Source organism: Ochotona curzoniae, unplaced genomic scaffold (genome assembly GCF_017591425.1).
Source record: "Ochotona curzoniae isolate NIBS_2020 unplaced genomic scaffold, NIBS_Ocur_1.0 scaffold_4701, whole genome shotgun sequence".
NCBI classification, from domain to species: domain Eukaryota; kingdom Metazoa; phylum Chordata; class Mammalia; order Lagomorpha; family Ochotonidae; genus Ochotona; species Ochotona curzoniae.
Genome location: NW_024467122.1, coordinates 33627880 through 33648020, shown reverse-complemented (window position 1 = coordinate 33648020; position 20141 = coordinate 33627880). Strand labels below are relative to the sequence as shown.

General features: G+C 43.0%; 1 protein-coding gene across 2 annotated transcripts in view; it reads left to right on the top strand.

Annotated features, from left to right (window-relative positions):
* The first annotated feature begins 409 nt into the window (after nucleotides 1-409).
* NUBPL (nucleotide binding protein like) overlaps nucleotides 410-20141 on the top strand; it is a 210199-nt gene continuing 190467 nt past the window's right edge. Inside the window, exons 1-3 of one of the 2 annotated variants that reach the window (XM_040969170.1) lie at nucleotides 410-551; nucleotides 1025-1172; nucleotides 12500-12534. In XM_040969170.1, the coding sequence (XP_040825104.1) occupies nucleotides 444-551; nucleotides 1025-1172; nucleotides 12500-12534 (291 nt within the window). In that variant the 5' untranslated portion in view covers nucleotides 410-443. The remainder of the gene's footprint in view (nucleotides 552-1024; nucleotides 1173-12499; nucleotides 12535-20141) is intronic. The other variant, XM_040969171.1, reaches the window with a different exon arrangement.

Below are 20141 nucleotides of genomic sequence, written 5' to 3'. Positions count from 1 at the left end.
AAATAAAGTGAATGATCTTACATGTTTGATACAACAAATGTCCTTTAAATAAGAAACAAATACAGGATACATGTACTACATAATAAGTAAATCTAGAGTCATCTTCAAGTTGTACCATTAATTCAGGTCAAATTTCTTTCAATTTTCCAATGTTTCACCTTTCTTACTAGAGCAAAGAGGATAGTAGCAGGTTTTCTGCCAAATCCGGGAGTTCAGTAAGAGCCAGATGAGATGCAGGTGAAAACATTTCTCAAACATTTGGGAAAACGCTGTGAACTGTTTTAGTAGCTGGCCGTGAAAACAAACTGCAAGTTGGGTCCCTGGGGCTGAGGAAACCCGGAGCCCGTCGCTAGGGAGGGGAAGCCGCGGGTTGCCAGGTGACGTCATTACTCTGCGCCGGGCACCGCGGTTTCCTACCTGGTCCCAGGGCAGCGTTTCGCGCCATGGGGTCTTGGCAGCGTTTGTTGCGCCTTGGAGGGACGTCGCTTTTGGGGGGTGGCGGGGCCGCTGCCCTGCTCGGGGGAAGGAGAGTGTTGGTGTGTCGGCGCCAGGTCCGTGGTGCTGCGGGGCCGCGGGAGGCGGGCGGGGAGGCTCTGCCTGGCTGCAGGGCCGCGGGTGCCCGGGCGCTGCCCCTGGACTGCCTCAGTTTTGGGGCCGTGCCCACTGGCGACTCCGTAGGTGCTCTGTCAGCTGCACGTGCCCACTTCCCACGGGGGCGCCCAGCGTGGTCAGGCAGAGGCGCCTCGGGGCCGGAAGCTGGTCTTTAGAACGTGGAAGTGCAGTGCACCTCGCCAGGAGGGTAGGCAGAAGGAAAACACGTGGAGGGTTCAACGCCACAAAGAGGCACCCGACTTTCCATGTTTAATTCAGCTCCTGCAGTATGTTCTGCAGTTGTGACAGTAGTAATAGGTACTGAATTAGCACTGAAGGCTGAACTAATATTTAGTCCCCTTAATGGCAAACTCCTAATTTCTACTTCTGTAGTATGAAAAAAGAGGTGGTTATTCTTTTTTTTTTTTTAAAGTTATCTGGTGCTGACAGCAAGACCATGGAACAAAGAAGAGTTCAAATCATGGCCCGCGGACTTCCGAAGCAGAGACCCATAGAAGGTGTTAAGCAAGTTGTGGTTGTGGCTTCTGGCAAGGGTGGAGTTGGAAAGTCAACTACAGCAGGTATCATGGGATGTTAATTCTGGTCCCCATTAGGGATTTATGCTCACACCCAAGTACATGCTCGCAACATAATGGCAATCCTAAGCCCTGATTCCTTAGTAGTAGGTGTTAGCAGTTGTAGGAGTTTTAAGTCTTTAGAATTAGATACAAACAGATAAGAGTGGCCTGGGAAAAGTGGCCTAAGATCTTGGGAACCTGCACCTGCTTGGGACACCCGGAAGAGGCTTTGGGCTTCTGGCTTCAGGATCGACGCAGCTCTCAGGCCATGTGGCCACTAGTGGAGTGAACTAGTGGATCTTCCTCTTCCTCTCTCCTCATCTCTGTCTGACATTCCAATAAAAATAATGTATAAATCTTAAAAAAAGATTTCCTAATTGGGTAAATATTGGTCAGAGTGTCGGGCAGATTGGCAGTTCACTTATAGGTAAAAAGGGGTTAGATGATGCGAGCATTTTTTAATAGGAAGACTGTGCAAATTCAGTCAGCTGACCACTTAGCCCCGCATCTCCTGCATTGTAAGTGTTCAGTGATTGGTTGCTGTTGCTGTTAAACTGTGGAGTAAATTTAATTGTAAATCATTTCTGGTCTTTGATTTTCCTTTCTGTCTTCTCTCAGTGTGTCAACAGCCACATATCTGTAATTAGGTTGCTTGTTATTGTGACCTTTTTGCATTTAACTGTAATGTATTTTTCACAATTCCTAGTCTGTGCAGATACAACATTTGAAAGGTGCTGAAGGGTTTTAATATTGTCTTAAGAACCCACAACAGTGTCCTCTAGCTTGTCTAGCTTATCTGAATGTGCTGTGAACAGTGAATGTTGTTCGTAGCCCTTTTTATGGATTGTAGTTGCTCATAAAATGCTGCTTTCAGAATCCAGACAGGAAGTGCTGCCAGAAGTAATCAAGACTGCATAGCATGTGTCCAGAATTGTCCAAAAGGAAATATCCACTTTTTAAAAGATCTTTCTAGCATAATGATATACATCTTTTTTAAAATGTATTTTCTTATTTACTTGAAAGGCAGTTAGAGGGAGAGAAAATGAGGGAAATAGAGCTTCTGTCTGCTAATTCACTGCCCAAATGGCCACGGTTGTCAGGACTAGGCTAAGCCAAAGGCAGGAGCCAGGAACTCCATCTGCCTCTCCCATGTGGGTACAGGGGCCCAAGCTCTTGGACTGTCTTATAATGCTTTTCTAGGCCATTAGCAGGCAGCTAGATTGGAAGTGTAGCAGGTGGGAGTTGAATTGGCACTCATAGAATGCTGGCACTGCAGATGGAAGCTTAACTTGTTATTTCACTGTGCTGGCTTCTTGTGTGTTCTTTAAAAGCTTCATGTGTGTAATTTTAAATAACTTTAAATTTTTCATTAGTGTTTGGCAAGTACAACGTAGTTTGCAGATAGAATTCTGAGATCATGAAATTCTCTTCTTTCCCTTTGTCTCTCTCCATTCTACCCTTTCTGTTAATTTTTGATATATCATATTTTAAACTTAATTGAAAAAGGTTAATGCTTCTTCAAATTAGAAGTTTAGCAAGGAAAAAGCAAAAATATCCTCGTTAACTGGGAATATGGACAACAACTATAAACACTAACTGAACGGAGGGGTTAGCGTCTTGGTGTAAGCCTCTGCCTGTGATGCTGGCATCCTATGTGGTCATCAGTTTGTGTCCTGACTGCTCCGCTTCTGATCCAGCTCCCTGTTTATTGCCTGAAAAAATAGCAGAAGATGGCCTAAGTCCTTGGGCATCTTCACCACAATGGAGAGCTAAAAGAAGCTCCTGGCTCCTGGCTTTGGATTGGCTCAGCTAGGTCTTTGCAGCTGTTTGGAGAGTGAGTTGCTGGGAGGAAGATCTCAGTCTCTCCTCTTTGTAACTTTGCCTTTGAAGTAAATATAAAATAAAATCTTTAGAAAATAATTGAATGGAAAAATGATCATTTCACCCATGTGTGGTAAATTTTAAAGTAATCGCAGCTTAAAACTGTAGTAGTATAAAATTCTTAGCCATTGGTTTAACAAAAATATAAAACAAAGTTCTATGAAACTATATTGTAGTAATACTGATACATAGAAATTTCTTTTGTTCTTTTAATATTTATTTATTTTGGTTGGAAAGTCAGATATGCAGAAAGAAAGAGAGCCAGAGAGGAAGTTCTTCTGTCCACTGATTCACTCCCCAAATGGCCGTAATGGCTGGAGCTGAAGCCAGAAGCCAGGATTCAGGAGCCCTCTCAGGGTCTCCCATGTGGGTGAGGGTCCCAAGGCTTTGAACTATCTTTGACTGCTTTCCCAAGCCACAAGCAGGGAGCTGGATGGGAAACCAGGCCACCAGGACATGAACCGGCATCTGTATGGGATCCCAGCGTGTGCAAGGTGAGGACTTTAGCCACTAGGATACTGCGCTGGGCCTATTACAAAGAAATTTCCAGCATGTTTGTCATTTTAAATTTTAGCTCCCACATGTAAGAGATGACTTGTGGTTATTGTTTTTCTGAGTCTGTCATATTTCAGCCAATATGCTCTGGTTGTGTTCATTTTGCTCCAAATGTTAGAATTTCATTTTTTTTTAAATAGCTACATAAAATTACCCATAGCTATATAGATAGAGCCATATCTATGTGGGTATGTTTACCCATAGCTATATAGATAGAGCTATATATCCACATATACATATATCAGCTTTTCTGTATCCATTCATTTGATGTTGGACATGTTGGTTAGTTACAAATTTTGGCTATTGTGAATAGTTCTTCTGTAATCATGTTGGTGCAGGTATCCTTGATTCATTGTGTTTAAATAGTGGGATTGCTTGATCTCATGGCAAGTTTCTTTCTTTTTTTTTCTTTTTAAATATTTATTTTTATTATTTTTTTGTATTGGAAAGACGGATATACAGAGAGGAGAGACAGAGAGGATCTTCCGTCCGATGATTCACTCCCCAAGTGAGCGCAATGGCCAATAACATGCCAATCCGAAGCCAGGAGCCTCTTCTGGGTCTCCCACGCGGGTGCGGGGTCCCAAAGCTTTGGGCTGTCCTCGACTGCTTTCCCAGGCCACAGGCAGGGAGCTGGAAGGGAAGTGGGGCTGCCCGGGATAGAACCGGCGCCCATATGGGATCCCAGGGCGTGCAAGGTGAGGACCTTAACCACTTGCGCCACCGCGCCGGGCCCGGCAAGTTTATTTCTAGTTCTTTAAAAAAATTATTCTATTTGTTTTTTATTGGAAAGTCAGTTCACAGAGAAGAGAAAGGAAGAGAGCTTCTATCCACTGGTTCACTCCCCAAATGGTGGAAAATGGCCAGAGCAGTGCTGATCCGAAGCCAGGAACCAGGAGATTTGTCCAGGTCTCTCATGCGGGTGCAGGGTCCCAAGGCTTTGGGCCATCCTCCACTGCTTTCCCAGGCCACAAACAGGGATCTGGAAGGGAAGTGGAGCAGCGAGGACATGTGTTTGGGGTTCTGATTTGTGCAGTGCGAGAATTTAGCCACTGAGCCATTGAGCCAGGCCCAATACCTGGGAAATTTTTAACCATTGCTTTATTTAGCAGGTTCTGAACACTTTTTCCATTTTTTTTTCTTCCATGGATACCTATAATATAAGTATTTTGTCATTTAGTGGTATGTCATATTTTGTATAGACTTTATTCTTTTTAATTCTTTTCTCTTTACTTTTGCCTGATAGGGTTATTTCAGAATTCCTTATATCAGAGATGTTTTGTTTCAGTAGATCACTTCTGCTGTTACAAGCTTTCAGTCATATTCCTTGTTCATGGATTGAAGATTTCATCTCCAAAATTTCTGCTTGCTTCGTTTTGATGAGTTCTGTCTTCATAGTGGTATGCTCATTCATGTCAGTAATTGAGTTCTTCATTTCTTTAATGTATCTGTGTTTTCTTGTGTCTCGTTGAGTTTTCTTAAAATTGTTATTTTTAATTCTATACCTATTATCTCATAGATTTAAGGATATAATTCTGGAGGGTTTTATTTTATTTTATTTTTTAGAATTGTGTTCTTTTCGAGACATTGGACCTTGCTCCTTGATGTCTTCTGTGTCCCCTATACTGACATCTGCACAAGTGGGGTACTCATGCATTCTTTTTGATGTGGTAAGGTTTTGTTGGAAATGAGTTTATATGGTTTAGTTGGAATATAAGGTATCACTTGGCTTGTTGCTTTGACTCTGGTTCTGAATGAACCCAGGAGTGTATGTAGTCTTTGAGTGATTTCTTTTTATGTTAATCAGTGCTAACTAAGTCACACAGTGGTCTTGTCTGCTTAACAGGGATAGAAGTGTGGCTTTGAGATGAGTTCAGATCATCCTGGGAATGTATCTTTATTCTGCACAGAGTTCAATGTCTGTCTCCCTGGTGAATGTGATGCCCGGGGCCTTGTTCTTGGTGCTGGGGAATACAGGTGTAGCTGTTCCCTTTGCTGCTGGGAAGCCTGAGTGATGCCAGGGCTTGTGGTACCAATTGCTGCACCTCTAGGGCTGTGTGATATGGGTGGACCCTTCCACAGGGTCTGCTAGGAGTTGAGCTCTTGCTCTGGTTTGTAATGGCAATAGCCTTAGTCCTAGGATTATGTGATGTGAACTGAACCCTGTTCCAGTCCTACAGGATGACTCCAGGGTATACAGGAGGGTATGAGTTCAGAGAGCTGAATGTGTGTAGAGTCTTCCCCCCGTCCACCATGTACATTCCAGTGGCACTGAGAAATTTAGAGCAAGTTGGCATAGTCCTGGTCTTGCAGCCAGTCACATCACCCACGGCAGCAGCAGATTTGTTTTATGGGCTGCTTCTGGTGTTTGTCCCTAGTAACTAAGATGAATCCCTATGGCTCACATAGAGTCCATGAACATAGCTTTGGAGATAATGTCCATAAAGTCCCATAGTTCTGGGGTGTGGGATCTGCCCTCTTTCCCATGCTCTGTATGGATGGGAGAGGGGAGGAAAGCATTGTACCCGTCTGCTTGAAGCCTGGCAGCTGCTCAGTCCTCATTGAGCATTCCAGGCTGCAGTCAGTCAGTGACTAACTGTGGAATTCCTTCTCAGCTGCAAGTGGGAGGAACAGGGCACGTGGCACTTTGTCCTTCCATTGACATGTGAAGATGGTGGCTCCCAGCCAGCAGCTGGCAAGCTGCAGTGCCGTCTCTGTCCTTTCTCCTCTTGCTCAATGATTTTTCTTTCTTTTATTATTTTTTTCTTCTTCCTTGAGAATTTCTGTCAGCCAAATATAAGGAAACAGCATGTCCCTTGTTCTTTCCTATCAAGAGCAGGTTACGCTAGACCCTAATCAGCCATTGTGGATCTCCTTCCCATTGAAGTTAATGACTTTTAAAACATAAGATGGTCAGTAGAGATGTGTATTTACTTGATTTTGTAGTCTATAGTTTATTTATTTAACTTTTTATTTTAAGTTTTATTTTATTTTTATTGGAAAGACAAATTTACAGAAAGAATGAGATACAGAGAAGAGGATCTTCTGTCCGCTGGTTTATTCCCCAAGTAACTATAATGGTTGGAGGTGAGCTGACCTGAAGCCAGGAGCCATTTCTTGGTCTCCCGGGTGGGTACAGAGTCCAAAGGATTTAGGTCATCCTCTACTGCTTTCCCAGGCCATGCAGGGAGCCTGGAAGGGAAGTGGTACATCTGGGACATGAACCAGTGTCCATATGGGATGCTGGCACTTGCAAGGCGAGGATTTAAGTCAGTGAGTCGTCCTGCTGGGCCCTCTACTTTCTTAATGTAGAAGATTTATAATTATTCAGTGAGCTACACATTCAATTATTCAGTGTTATTAGTTCCATGTCTGAATTGTTAAAGAGTTTGTTAGATTTGAAGAATCATGATTTGAAAAATACTTGATTTACCAATTATTATACAACCTACTATAGTTTGATATGTTATTAGAAAAATATTATTCAGTGATTTGTGCTCGATGAATTCATGCTGAATTCTACACACTTACTTTCTTTTTCCTAAAGGTTTACAAATCTAGATGCTTAGTCTTTTGGTTCTAGATTTTTCCTCTTCCAAGTTTGTGAAGACGTGAAGTACATTTCCTTGCAAAGTACATTTCAGTGGTGTGAATCCTTTTGCAAGTTCTGTGATTGCGTGGACTGGATAAAGATAGAACATGTTTTCATGATCAAAGTCATAAAATCTTTGGGTTGTATGCAGTGTAATTTTTATGTGTCTATACTTGTGTTATTTTTCTTTCCCTTACTTGTATTTGTCCTTGCCCCAAGCTGTTTAAAAATACTACTGTTTGAATATGTATGCCTGAGATGTTTTAAGATAGAATGATGGCATTTTACCAATACAAACATGCTCAATGATTATGTTGTATAAATGCAGGCAGAACCTAACTTTTAAGATAAATTGCACTCTAAACATTTTTGCTTGTAAGTGGGGTTTTGCTTAACTTATCAGATAGGCAAAACTCAGAATTAATTTATAATTTATAAGAATGAGAAGTTCCATGCCTTCAATTAAGTACTTTGCATTTATTATTTTATTTAAACTTTATACAATTAAGAAATAGAAATTATCCTTGTTTTATAGAGGAGGAAACAGGCTTATGGGTGAGGTAACCTATTCAAGATTAAAGAGTGGAAGATGATGGAGATGGAATTTGAGCAAAATCTGCCCTAAAAACTGTAGTCTTTTAAATACTTTGAAGGAAACATGCCCAATATAATATATTTATTTATTTATTTATTTTGCCCAATACAATTTAGAACATTGTTCTTTAAGGAAATGTGATTGCCACAGCGGTAGGCACCTGCTTAGGTTGCCTTGTACCTAGGCAAGTGTTTCACTGCTGGGAGAAAAGCAGCCAGTAGCTAATAGGCATTTTGGGTCTAGTTAATGCCAAATTTGTGCGTACCATACCAATCAGCCAGCATAGTTGTCTATTCTCTTTCCGTTCTTTCTTTTTTTTTTTTTTTTTTAATTTTAAGGTAGGTAGGGAAGGTGGGGAACAGTAGGCCAAGACAGGCCAGCCTGGGCCCTAGATGGAGGGACTGCAGATTGCCCTGGAAAGGTCATCTGAGGACGTGTTGGAAATGGCTGAGAACATGTTTGACGGGGCGGATTGACTCTGGGGTCTTCCATAGACCAGGCCACTGCACTTGCTGGTAGATGAGAGCTGGTTTAGAGGGGGAAACTGGAGGTCTCCATGTGGAGACCTAAATAGTATTGTCTGCCACCTCCTGCCCACTGGCAGAAGCAGATGCTGGGGCTGTGGGGCATGCCTGCACACAAGTCAGAGCAGGGGTTGGGCCACATTAGGCTGGGCCACAGCAACTATTGCCCTCCTAAACATGAGAGAACTGAATCTGGGGACAGATTCTTTTTTTTTTTTAAAGATTTATTTATTTACTGGAAAGTCAGATATACAGAGAGGAGGAGAGACAGAGAGGAAGATCTTCTGTCCGATAACTCACTCCCCAAGTGAGTGCAACGGCCAATGCTCTGCCAATCCGAAGCCAGGATCCAGGAACTTCTTCTAGGTCCCACACGGATGCAGGGTCCCAAAGCTTTGGGCTGTTGACTACTTTCCCATGCCACAAGCAGGGAGCTGGATGAGGAGTGGAGCTCCATATGGGATTAGAACCGGCGTCCATATGGGATGCTGGCGCGTTCAAGGTGAGGACTTTAGCCGCTAGGCCATGCCGCCGGGCCCTGGGGACAGATTCTATAGGGGACTTGTGGGCTTGCATTTGTGGGATTGTAGCAACTAACCACAGAGACCTGGGGTTGGTGCTGGGTTGAGTCAGTTGAATCACAGAACTCATCTGTACTTGAGGAAGCCAGGTCTAGGAGCTGGGCTGAGCCAGTCTGCTACACCCACAGGCAGTGGCACATATGGGGTCTGGGGCTGGGTGCAGGCCTGATTGGGAAACTTGGGGAACTCTTCTATTAGGCTGAAGTTCCCCCTGGGAAGCACAGTACCCAGGCTGGGCTAGGTTGCAACACCTGCCAGTGAGAGATGATACTGTAAGTGGACCATACCAGGCTGGATTGAAGCACCCACTAGCATGTGTAAGATCTAGGTCTGTGAGTGGGCCTGGAAGGGAAACTTTGGAGACTTCCATGCTAGGCTGCAGCTTCCACTGGTAAGTACGAGGGCTAGGGTTGGAGGGAAACTGGGCTGGGCAAGGCTGCAGCACCTGTTGGCATGAGTGTGGGTTGGGTTTGTGGGATGGCCAGACTTAGCTAGGCTCCAGCGCCTGCTGATGCTTGTGAGAGCCAAAATGGTTGTGGGTCAGGGCATGCTAGGCTGTGGCACCCATTGGTTCACATGAGAGGAATCAGAGCTGGTGGTGGACTTGACTGGGCTAGTCCATAGTACCCAATGGTGAGAGCCAGAACGTGTGTGGGCCAGTTGAGCTAGGCCACAGTATCTGCCAGTGAGTGCCAGGACTGGGGCCCGGTCATGTCAGACTGGACTGCAGCACCTGCAGGCCACCATGAGCTCCAGGGCTAAGAGCAGGTCTTGTAGGGGAACTTGGGGAAGTCTCCTGCTGGACCCAGCTCCTGTGAGTGAGCATGAGAGCTGGGACTGGGGTCAGCTCAGGCCAGGCTGGGCTGCAGCATCCGTTGGCACATGTGTGAGCCGTGTATCATGGCAGGCAGGGTTGGCCAGTCCACAGCACGCACTGGAAGGGGCAAGAGCCAGGATGGGGTGCAGGCCAGGCTGGGTAGGATAATAACACCCATCAGTTCACATAAGGACTGGAGTTAGGCTAGGCTGAGCTACCTGCTGGTAATAACTGGGACTAGGGGCTGGCTGGGCTGAACTAGGCAATAGTACCTGCTGCTGACACTTGGAATGTGCCACCTCAGACTGGGCTGCAGCACCCACTGGTACTTGAAAGACCCAGAGCTGGTAGTAGTCCCGGTAATGGAACTTTAGGGACTCCCATGCTGGGCAGTTGTTTTCACTGGTGACTTTGAGAACTGGGACTGGGGTTGGCTGGTATGGGAATAGATTATGGCAGGCTAAGCTGCTGCAACTGCTGGCACACACAGGGGCCAAAATGGGTGTGGCGTAGCCAGGCTGGACCACAACACCAACTGGCAATTGCTGGGACTGGGCGTGAGTCATGTTGGGCTGGACCCTCTCTACTAGGTATAAGGTCCAGGACTGGGAGTATGCCTGGCAAGGGAACTGTCAGTACTCCGCTTTTGGACTATATTGTCCACTGGTGAGCATGAGAGTCAGGCTAGAGGCAGGCCAGGCTGTTCAAGGCATTGGAATCTGTTGGTGTATGTATAGCCAGGCCTGGGGTGGGTTGGACTGCACTAAGCTGCAGCACCCATGGGTGTGCATGAGAGCCAGATGGGATGTGGAACAGACTCATTGCTGACATATGGTAAAAAAAAAAAAACCAATAAAAATAAAACCAAACCAAACCAAACCAAAAAAATAGGGCTTGGGGCAGGGACTGATGGGGATCTTGGGGATTGCACTGACCAGGCTCAGCATCTGCTGGTTTGCTTGAAGACTGGTCCTGTGGCAGGATGTGGTGTGCTGTGCTAGGCCACAGCACCCATCAGTTCTCATGAGAGACAGAGCTAGGGCGGAATTAACCAAGCAGCTGCATCTACTGGTTTGAGCATTGGCTGGTGCAAGTAACAGGCAGAACCTGACCCTTCACTGGCTGGCACACACCAGTCAAGTCTGAGGTTACCCCAGGCAAGGTTTCTTGGGGTGGACTCAAACCCCAGCCACAGGTAAAATCACAGTATATGTGGTCCAACCTTGGAGTGCATGAATTGGGTGGGACTGGGCCTCCTCAGCTGTTGATGCCTGCGTAATGGATAGCATGCCCAGATGCAAACAGGGGACATGACAGCCAGCTCATGTCTAGGCTAGCATAGGACATCAAGTGCCTGGTGAGAGGATGGAAAACAGAACCAATCGGACCATTCTCCTGGCCAAGCTTGACAACATGTTTCTGAGTCTGTGGCTGTTCTAAGGTGGATATTGGAATTTTCCCAATAGGTTTTAGGGGAAGATTTTCTCAACCCTGCTTCAGATGAAGCTGATGACATCTCAGAACTATCAAAATCACAAAAGTAATACCCTTGGAACACTCTTGTCCACATCGGGGTTTCTAGGGTATCATCATTCCCCCATTCTAGGGTGCTGATGTAGTTTGACCGCAAGGAGTAGTGTCTAGCTTTCGCTCCCTGTGACACAGGAGGCAGAAAAAGTGGGAATGTTTGTCCTGTTCACCTTGCTCTATACCTTGACTTTCCCCACCTCAATCTGAGACCCATATGGATATGCATCCCTCTCAATTATGTAAATATTATTTTAAAAATGTAAAAAAAATTTGAAGAGAAAAGGAAATGTAATTCATGGTATCAGAATCTGTTGACTTCTTAGTTTCGGAAACGTGCAGTTTGTAGCCCAGACACAACCTATCTGTAGAGGTGGCTAATGGTAACTCTGAGGTGACTACTTTCCACATTTATTTCTCTAGGATTCACTCGCCTCGGCAGTTTTTGGAGTGAATTTTGCCCTTTTTGCTTTCTACCCCCTGTGAACAGCGGGCAGGTCTTTTCTATGCATAGGTACTTGGAACACCTTCAGTGTCAGTGCTGATTTCCAGTGGGCAGTGGCATCTTTTGAATGTTGTTGTTTACTGTAGATAATTTTTGTACAAATACACTTGCAAATAATTGAACTAAATGTTCTTTTAACATTTGTTTTAAAAATGTAAGTAGCTTGTTCAAACAAAATTGTAACAGATAAGTAGACTTTAAAGTGGTAATTTTGGGACATGCAGCAAATGGTTTTGTGTGAAAATGACTTTTTCTTGTCTTTTTACTTTCTGAATACTCTCTGTGTGTTCTTTACTAGTCAAGAAAAGATACTGAACATTTCTGTGTTTTGCTCATTACGTTTTAAATAGCAAAAATCAGGGCCCGGTGTGATAGTGTAGTGGTTAAAGTCCTCACCTTGCATGCGCTGGGATCTCGTATGGGCACCGGTTCTAATCCCGGCAGCCCTGCTTCCCATCCAGCTCCCTGCTTGTGGCCTTGGAAAGCAGTCGAGGATGGCCCAAAGCCTTGGGAGCCTGCACCCGTATGGGAGACCCAGAAGAGCTCCTGGCTCCTGGCTTCGGATTGGTTCACTCCCCATTCACTTGGGGAGTGAACCATTGGTTGGAAGATCTTCCTCTCTGTCTCTCCTCCTTTCTGTATATCTGACTTTCCAATAAAAATAAATAAATCTTTAAAAAAAAGTAGTAAAAAGACAAATTGAGTTTTAATAACAAAGTTGCTAAGGTTAATTTACATCTGTGTTTCTTACAGTGAACCTTGCCCTTGCACTAGCAGCGAATGACTCGGTAAGTATTTATTAATACATGCATTGATTCACATATTTCAAGGCAATGGTAGAAAGCACATTAGCCTTGTTAATTACTCTGTTAGAAGCTACAAAATGCATTGTCATTTAAGGCAGTTGCATATCTTTAAAGACTTCAAATGTTGTTAGTCTTGGTTTCATTTAATAATACTGTTTATGTATTTGGATGGTGATTATTTCGTGTTTGCTGTATATCACATAGGAGCTTTTGTGTTCTTGCTTGGAAGCAATGCCTTAAGCCAATTTTCTGATTAAGATTCTCATGTAATAACATGTGTTGTCCCTATGAATTTTAAGTTGAACAATGTCACCCATATATGTTTAGTTGTTAGTTTTAGAAAAATTTGCCTGGTCAGAAATAAGTCTTTTTCAGTATAGGGAAAACTTCTATTTAATGATTCCTTCTTGCAATGTTTGTTCTTTTTCCAGAAACCTTTTAGGTAGATATTGGTTTTATGTGTTTGCTAATTTTTCTGTCATATTCTTCATCTCCTTATCTTTTGTGTTTTGAAAGGTGTCTTAAGAGTATTTCTCATATTGCTGTGTTGGATTTAGGTTTTTTTTTTTTTTAACTTTTCAAGTTACATTTTTCCTGTTTTCTAGAACTGTTTATTTTCTACTTTCTATCTCCTAAAAGAAAAAACAAAAGATGTACCATTTTCTTAAATCTCTCTGAGGATGCTAATTAAAAATGTTTAATGAAACATGTTTCCTTTCATTTCTGATTACTTGCAATGGTGGTTTTCAAAGTGTGACTCTCTGGCTAGCAGAACCTAGGTTTTCTAGGAACTTGTTGGGAATGCAGTCCTCAACCTGCAGAATCAAGAACCCTGGGGTTGGAGCTCTGCCATCTATGTGTGCGTGTGTCTGTATTTTAAGATTTTTTTATTTATTTTCAAAAGTTACAGAGAGAGAGAGAGCAAAAGTCTGCCATTTGCTTCTTCACTTCTCAGATGTTACAACAGCTGGGATTGGGTCAGGTAAAAGCCACGAATAAGGAACTTCATCCACATCTCCCATGTGGATGACAGGAGCCCAAGTACCCAGGCCATGCTCTGCTGCATTTCCCAGGCCATGAGCAGGGAGCCAGATTGAAAGTGGAATGATTGAAATATCAACCAGAGCCTGTATAGGATGCTGGCATTGTAGGCAGTGACTTTACTCATCACGCTGTGGTGCCATCTCTGTTTTCACCAGAGCTGTGAATGATTTGATGCTAAAGTTGGAGAACCAAGGACCTGAATTTTGTTTTTTAAACTTCTGGTTTGCTATTAGCATCCTTTATTATTTATTTTTTCTAGTGCTGATAGTTTAAATTTTTTTTTTTTTTTACATTTTTAAAAAGAATTTATTTGTTTTTATTGGAAAGGCAGATTTATAGAGAGAAGGAGACATGGAAAGATCTTGCATCTTTTGGTTTACTCCTAAAATCACAATGGCCAGAGCTAAACTAAGTAGATGCCAGGAATTTCTCTGGGTCTCCAACGCAGGTGCAGAGTTCCAAGACTTTGGGGCATCCTTCACTGCTGTTGTAGGCCATAGCAGGGAGCTGGATGGGAAGTGGAGCAGCTGGGACATAAGCTGGCACCCATTGGAATCCCAGCACTTGAAAAGTATGGAGTTAGCTAATGAGCCATCGTGCTGGGCCCCATAATGGAATTCTAAAAGGACTATTTAATATGAATAGAAGTGGAATAGAAGTAAGAAAATCACAAAAACTTCAGTCAAGCCATTAGGGTGGATTGCCTAAAAGTTGTGCAAGCATGGGACAACTGGATAGCAGCTTGCAGAATAAAGAAGCAAGACCCACACCTGTCACAGTATACAAAAATTAGTTCTTAATGGATCAAGGACCTAAAGCTACACCCAGAAACCATCATACTAGTAAAGGAAAACATACGAAGCACTCTCCAAGAAATAGGAAGGGGGAATGACTTCTTAGAAAAGATACCAAAATCACAGACAGTCAAAGTCAAAATGAACAAATGGGGGCTACGTCAAACTTAAAAGCTTCTGTACAGCAAAGGAAACAATTAAAGTGAAGAATCAACCAACAGAATGGGAGAAAATTTTTGTATACTACACAAGTGATAGGGAGTTAATATCCAGGATTTACAAAGAGCTTCAGAAATCCAGGGAAAGTTAAAAAAACAAAACAAAACAAAAAACCCTGTGAAAAGATGGGCAATGGAAATTAACAGACATTTTTCAAAAGAACAGATCCAAATGGCTAACAGACATATGAAAAGATGTTCAGGCTCCGTAGCCATCAGGGGGACACAAATGAAAACCACACTGAGGTACCACCTAACCCCAGTGAGACTGGCATATATTCACAACTCAACTAACAACACCTGCTGGTGTGGATGTGGGGAGAAAGGTACCCTTCTTCATTGTTGGTGGAGTGTAGGCTAGTACAACCACTGTGGAAATCAGTATAGAGAGTGCTTAGAGAATTGCAAATAAACCTACCATGTGATCCAGCTATCCTGCTCCTAGGAATATACCCAGAAGAAATTAAAACTATGTATGAGAAGGGGATCTGTAATCCTATATTTATAGCAGCACAATCTGTGATAGCAAAGACATGGAAACAACCCAGATGCCCATCAAAATAGGAGTGGCTAAAGAAACTGGTACGTCTACTCCATGGAATATCATTCAGCCATTAAAAACAATGAAATTATACAATTTGCAACTAGATGGTCCCAAGTAGAGTCCATTTTGCTCAGTGAAATAAGTCAATCACAAAAGGAGAAATGCCATATATTTTCTCTAATAGAAGGAATCCAGCATGCAAATTGGAATGTATAGTGGTGGAGTAATGAAGAGCACCATATCCAGAAGTGAAGATACAATGCAACATGCATCTCTGCTTCTAAACAAAAGATGGACTTCCAACGAAAGTGTTGGACATATCTAGACAATGGGATGATGGACTGTCTGACATTGTCTGTACCAGTATTGTTGGGGCACACTTAAATAGCAGACTGATGGAATTGTAACTTATTATGGAGAGTGGGAATCAACTGGGGGTAAAAATGGGGGGAAAGGGAATCTCAGACTATACAAAATTGTATGATAAATTTCAAACATAAGAAATAAATAAATTAAAGAAAAAAACTAAAAAAAAGAAGTTGTGCAAGCTGAGGCTCTACCTATATCAAAAGAGAATATCCTGGCCTATCTATGGGTAATGTTTAGACGAAATTGAGAGAGAGGTGGAATAACAGTGCTGCACGTGACAAGCAGCCGGATGGAAAGAAGGCCACTAAGCTGAAGGAAAAATAGGAAAAGGACATGGCTGCATGCTGAGCCAAGGGAAAACCCGATGCAGTAAATAGGAGGGTATCAAGGCTGAAAGGAACAACAGCAAGAGAATAGATGAGGAAGAGGAAAATGAGATGCTGCTGATGAATAAGTTTATTTCCTTGTTCACAAACAACCACCTTTTACACAAGCCTTTTAAAGAAAATAATTGAAATGTAAGGCTGCGTAAGATTTGTTTTTACCGTACAAGTGTTTTTTTCTTTTTGTATAGTTAACACACTAGATAGCCCTTTCCTTGTGATATTTTCATTGTCTGCGAGTTTAACCTAGTACGATGTAGGGATTGTAAATTGGCATGGGAATTCTTTTTTTAAGATTTATTTTGTTTTTATTGGAAAGTCAGATATACAGAGAGGAGGAGAGACAGAGAGGAAAATCTTCTGTCTGATGATTCACTCCCTAAGTGACCGCAATGGCCGGTGCTGCGCCAATCCAAAGCCAGGAGCCAGGAGCCAGGAGCCAGGAGCCAGGAGCCAGGAGCCAGGAGCCAGGAGCCAGGAGCCAGGAGCTTCCTCTGGGTCTCCCATGCGGGTGCAGGGTCCCAAGGCTTTGGGCCATCCTCGACTGCTTTCCCAGGCCACAAGCAGCGATGTGAAGTGGAGCTGCCGGGATTAGAACCGGTGCCCATATGGGATCCCAGTGGTTCTAAGCGAGGACTTTAGCCACTAGGCCACCATGCTGGGCCCAGTTATGGAAATTTAAAGCAAGTTCTTGTTGGTGTACAGCACAAATTAGTTCTGTATGGAGATGGGGATTTTCTCATCTTCTTTTGATGTAGTTTATACAACTACACAAATGCAAAGAAAAAAGTTGCAGTATTTTATTGATAATTCCAAATGCTTCTTAGCAAATACATTTTTAAATGAAAATATTAAAAAGATTTCTTTTGGAAGATGTGGGAGTATGGGGAAGGTTAGGAAGAATAGAGAGAAAGAGAATCCTTAATTCATTGATGTATCTCCTGTCTTACTGTATAAATACTTGTTTCAGCCAAACTGAAGCTATAAACTGGGAACTCTGTCCTGGTATCTCATATGGATGGCTGGGACCTAAGTCTTTGTCTGTTCCCTTCCAGGGTGTGTGTTGTTAGCAGGAAGCTGGAATAAAAAGTGGCCCTGGGACAGGAACCCAGGCACTTTGAACTGGGTGTGCCAAGTACCTGCCCCTCAAGTGTGTGTGTGTGTATTTAACTGATTCGGGTGCAGAGTCAAAAGTATTTGAATGTCACTGGCCTAACCAAAGAAGTTTCTGGGTTGGATTATAGCCCTACTTACAAAACAAACTACCTTGTGGATTGGGGTAAAGACCTTATTGAAATATAGTGCAGATTTTTCCTTGCATTTTATGCCCTCCTTCAGTGATACAGGACATACACGGGACAACTTTTAGATAATTTGGGGATCACATGTGCCGGATCCGCATCAGAAACTGTATGAAGGAGCTGGGGAGTTTGTTGTTAGGTTTCCAGGAATTTTATAAATTTAATATGTACCATGTTGTTTTCTTGAAAAAGGCCATGATGGGAGTATTTAAGCCCAGGAAATAGACCCCATTTGAGCTAGCCCCTTCCCAAGCTGCCTGTAAAGCATTTGTTGATACCGCACTGATCATACATACTGATGATCTGGTTTTCCTATTGTCCTCTTTTCTATTTTTTCTAGAGCAGCATTGTTACAGATTTCATTCTTTCGTAATACCCATTTAAGGCACAGTAGGAAGGTACGCAGACTGGGAGAGGGGGGCAGAAAGGCCGCCTGAAGCTGCTGAGAAGCTCGGCGAGAGCCCTGTGTCAATCATTGTAGTTCGGCAGATTTATTGAGCATCTACACGCTCGCTGCCAGACACTCTGGGAATGTAATGAAAAATGCCTCTGAGGCTTTACTCGCAGAAGTGTTTGTGTGTATAAATATGTATACAGGATATATTTATATAAGTGTGTGTAGGTCTAATCTGTATTTTGGGTGGCTTATAGCTGAAATTTGAGCAATAACAGTTTCATCTATGATGAGATAATGTGAATGCAGCATTTGGGGTTTTATTATGCTTTGTAACAAGTAGACACACACTGGGCACTCTTCAGGTTTTATAAACTAGTGAAACCAAAAGAAGAGAAATTCTTAAAAGTGAAGAGTTGTATCCTTGTCAAAAATAGTGGTAAATCTGTGGAAGATGAGTAGCTTTTATTTCAGAGAAAAATAGTCTTTTTTTTTTTCATAGAGCATTTTCATGAACACAATTATATTTGAGTTTTCACAGAAACCTGTAATGCAGTCTATGTCGTATTTATCATTTTTACAGTCTATTGATTCTGCCGTGTCTTTGCTCACATTTCATCAGCCAGCAAATATCCTCGTCTCTGTCTCTGTCATATTTTCTCAATTTTTATCTTTTTATTTCCACTACTGTCGCATCAGTTAAGGCTCATGTTCCTCATTTCTGACTCATTCATTGACTTATACCTCAGATAATGATTGAGTGCCCAGTCTGTCCCAGGCACCCTGTTAGTATGGAGAACACAGAAGCTAGTGAGACACACAGTTCCTGCCCTAGAGGAACCTGTAAGGCTCGCACACCGTCCGGTCACTGTGACGCTCAGACCCTTTGACTGTGTCATGCCAGATTGCAGCTAAATTCCTCCCCTGCCCAGAGTCGCATCTAAATGCTTTCACTGGGATTTAGGATTTGTGTCTGCTGGTTCCAGTTGACTTTTCTGTTTGTTTTCAGCTCCTCCTTTTTTTTTTTTTCTTATCTTCCTGAAGCATGGTGGGGCAGGTGAGCAGCAGCTGTGGGCACTGTGCCGACCTGAACCATCAGTGTCTCCTGTGAGCTATTCTTCTAAATGGTTCCTAACTCGGGCATTGAGAGTTACTTGCCAAAGCCAGTTTGGTCTGGGTAAACCATACTCCTGAGAGTTTATAGCTTTTCTTTGACATTTCTCCTGGGATGTTTTCTCTTTATCTTTCTCCTGCTTTCTTTGTCTTATCTTCCAGGCTACCATGTCTGGCTATCCTGGTTGTATCCTGTACAAGAGGGTGCTGCATAAGGAGCTGGAGTGATGACAGAAATCCTGCCTTCCCTCCTCCTGGTGTTTACCTGTGAACTGCTTTTTAATTCAGAATGAAACACTGCAGGAGCTGGTCTTTCCCTAAGGGAGCTCACTGAAGTGTTTCCTGAATTGTTGCCAAGTGAGGGTCCCTTCTCTGCCTTGTGAAATCCGGTGGCTCTGCCTGTGTTATTTTTGTACTCACATAGCCTGTCTGGTATTCTGTAATGACGTAACTAATGTTTATTGAGCTTTTAGCTTGTCAGACACCCTCGTAGGTACTGTACATGGACTGATTTAATCCCGGTGACGAAGTTCTTAGCTCATTGCCCCTTCAGAGCAGTGCTGTGGGAATAGGTACTATTGTGTTGCTCATTGTAGATGAGGAAGCAGAAGCACCTGGGAGTGATTTCCCCCAGGACATCCAGGGAGTGAATGGAAGAGCTAAAATTTGAATGTCAACCTCAATTCTGTGTTTTTAATCTAGTTGCTATGCTGCTCCTGTTTTAGTTAAATGCTTATGTTGGAAACCTGGGTTGTCTTCATCCCTGGTCATCCTCAGCAGCTAACTTTGTGCTAACCGTGCTTTGTGTTTGCTACGTGCATCAACACTACAGTGTGGATGATGAATTCATCCTTGTAGATGATCAGTTCATCATTGAGTACATAGAGTTCACAATGTGCAAGGTGCAAAGTTTTGTTTTGCTTTGCTTTTCTGAATACTGTTGTAGGATGGGAGAATTTGTCTGACTTAGTGACCTGCACGTGGCTCTTTCCCTATTTCTCCAAAGATGATGCACCCCATGATTTATTGGTCCTCTTCTCACCTTATACACTACCACTACCCAGCATCACGCATGTGCCCTGGACTCCCAATGCATCTGTCTAGTTGTCTCCTGTGTCTTTAAGGTATAAATATTTCAAACTTAGCATCTTTTGTAAAATCTTATGGGCACTCTGTCCTATGTGGAACCAATCGTCTGTTCCCACTTTTTCTAAAACTTAAAAAACTGTATAGAACATATTTTTCTGTCTAATTCCTTGATGCCACTGACTTATTCAGGCTCATTTATGATGTCCACTGGTATTCTAGCATTAGGTGTCTCCTGTTCTCTATTTCCTTGCATTGATGCTTGTAGGAAAGGACTGATTCTTTCTATATGAGAATTTGTTTTCTTATCTCCTTTGCAAGTATTGGAGCTTTTGGGGACAAT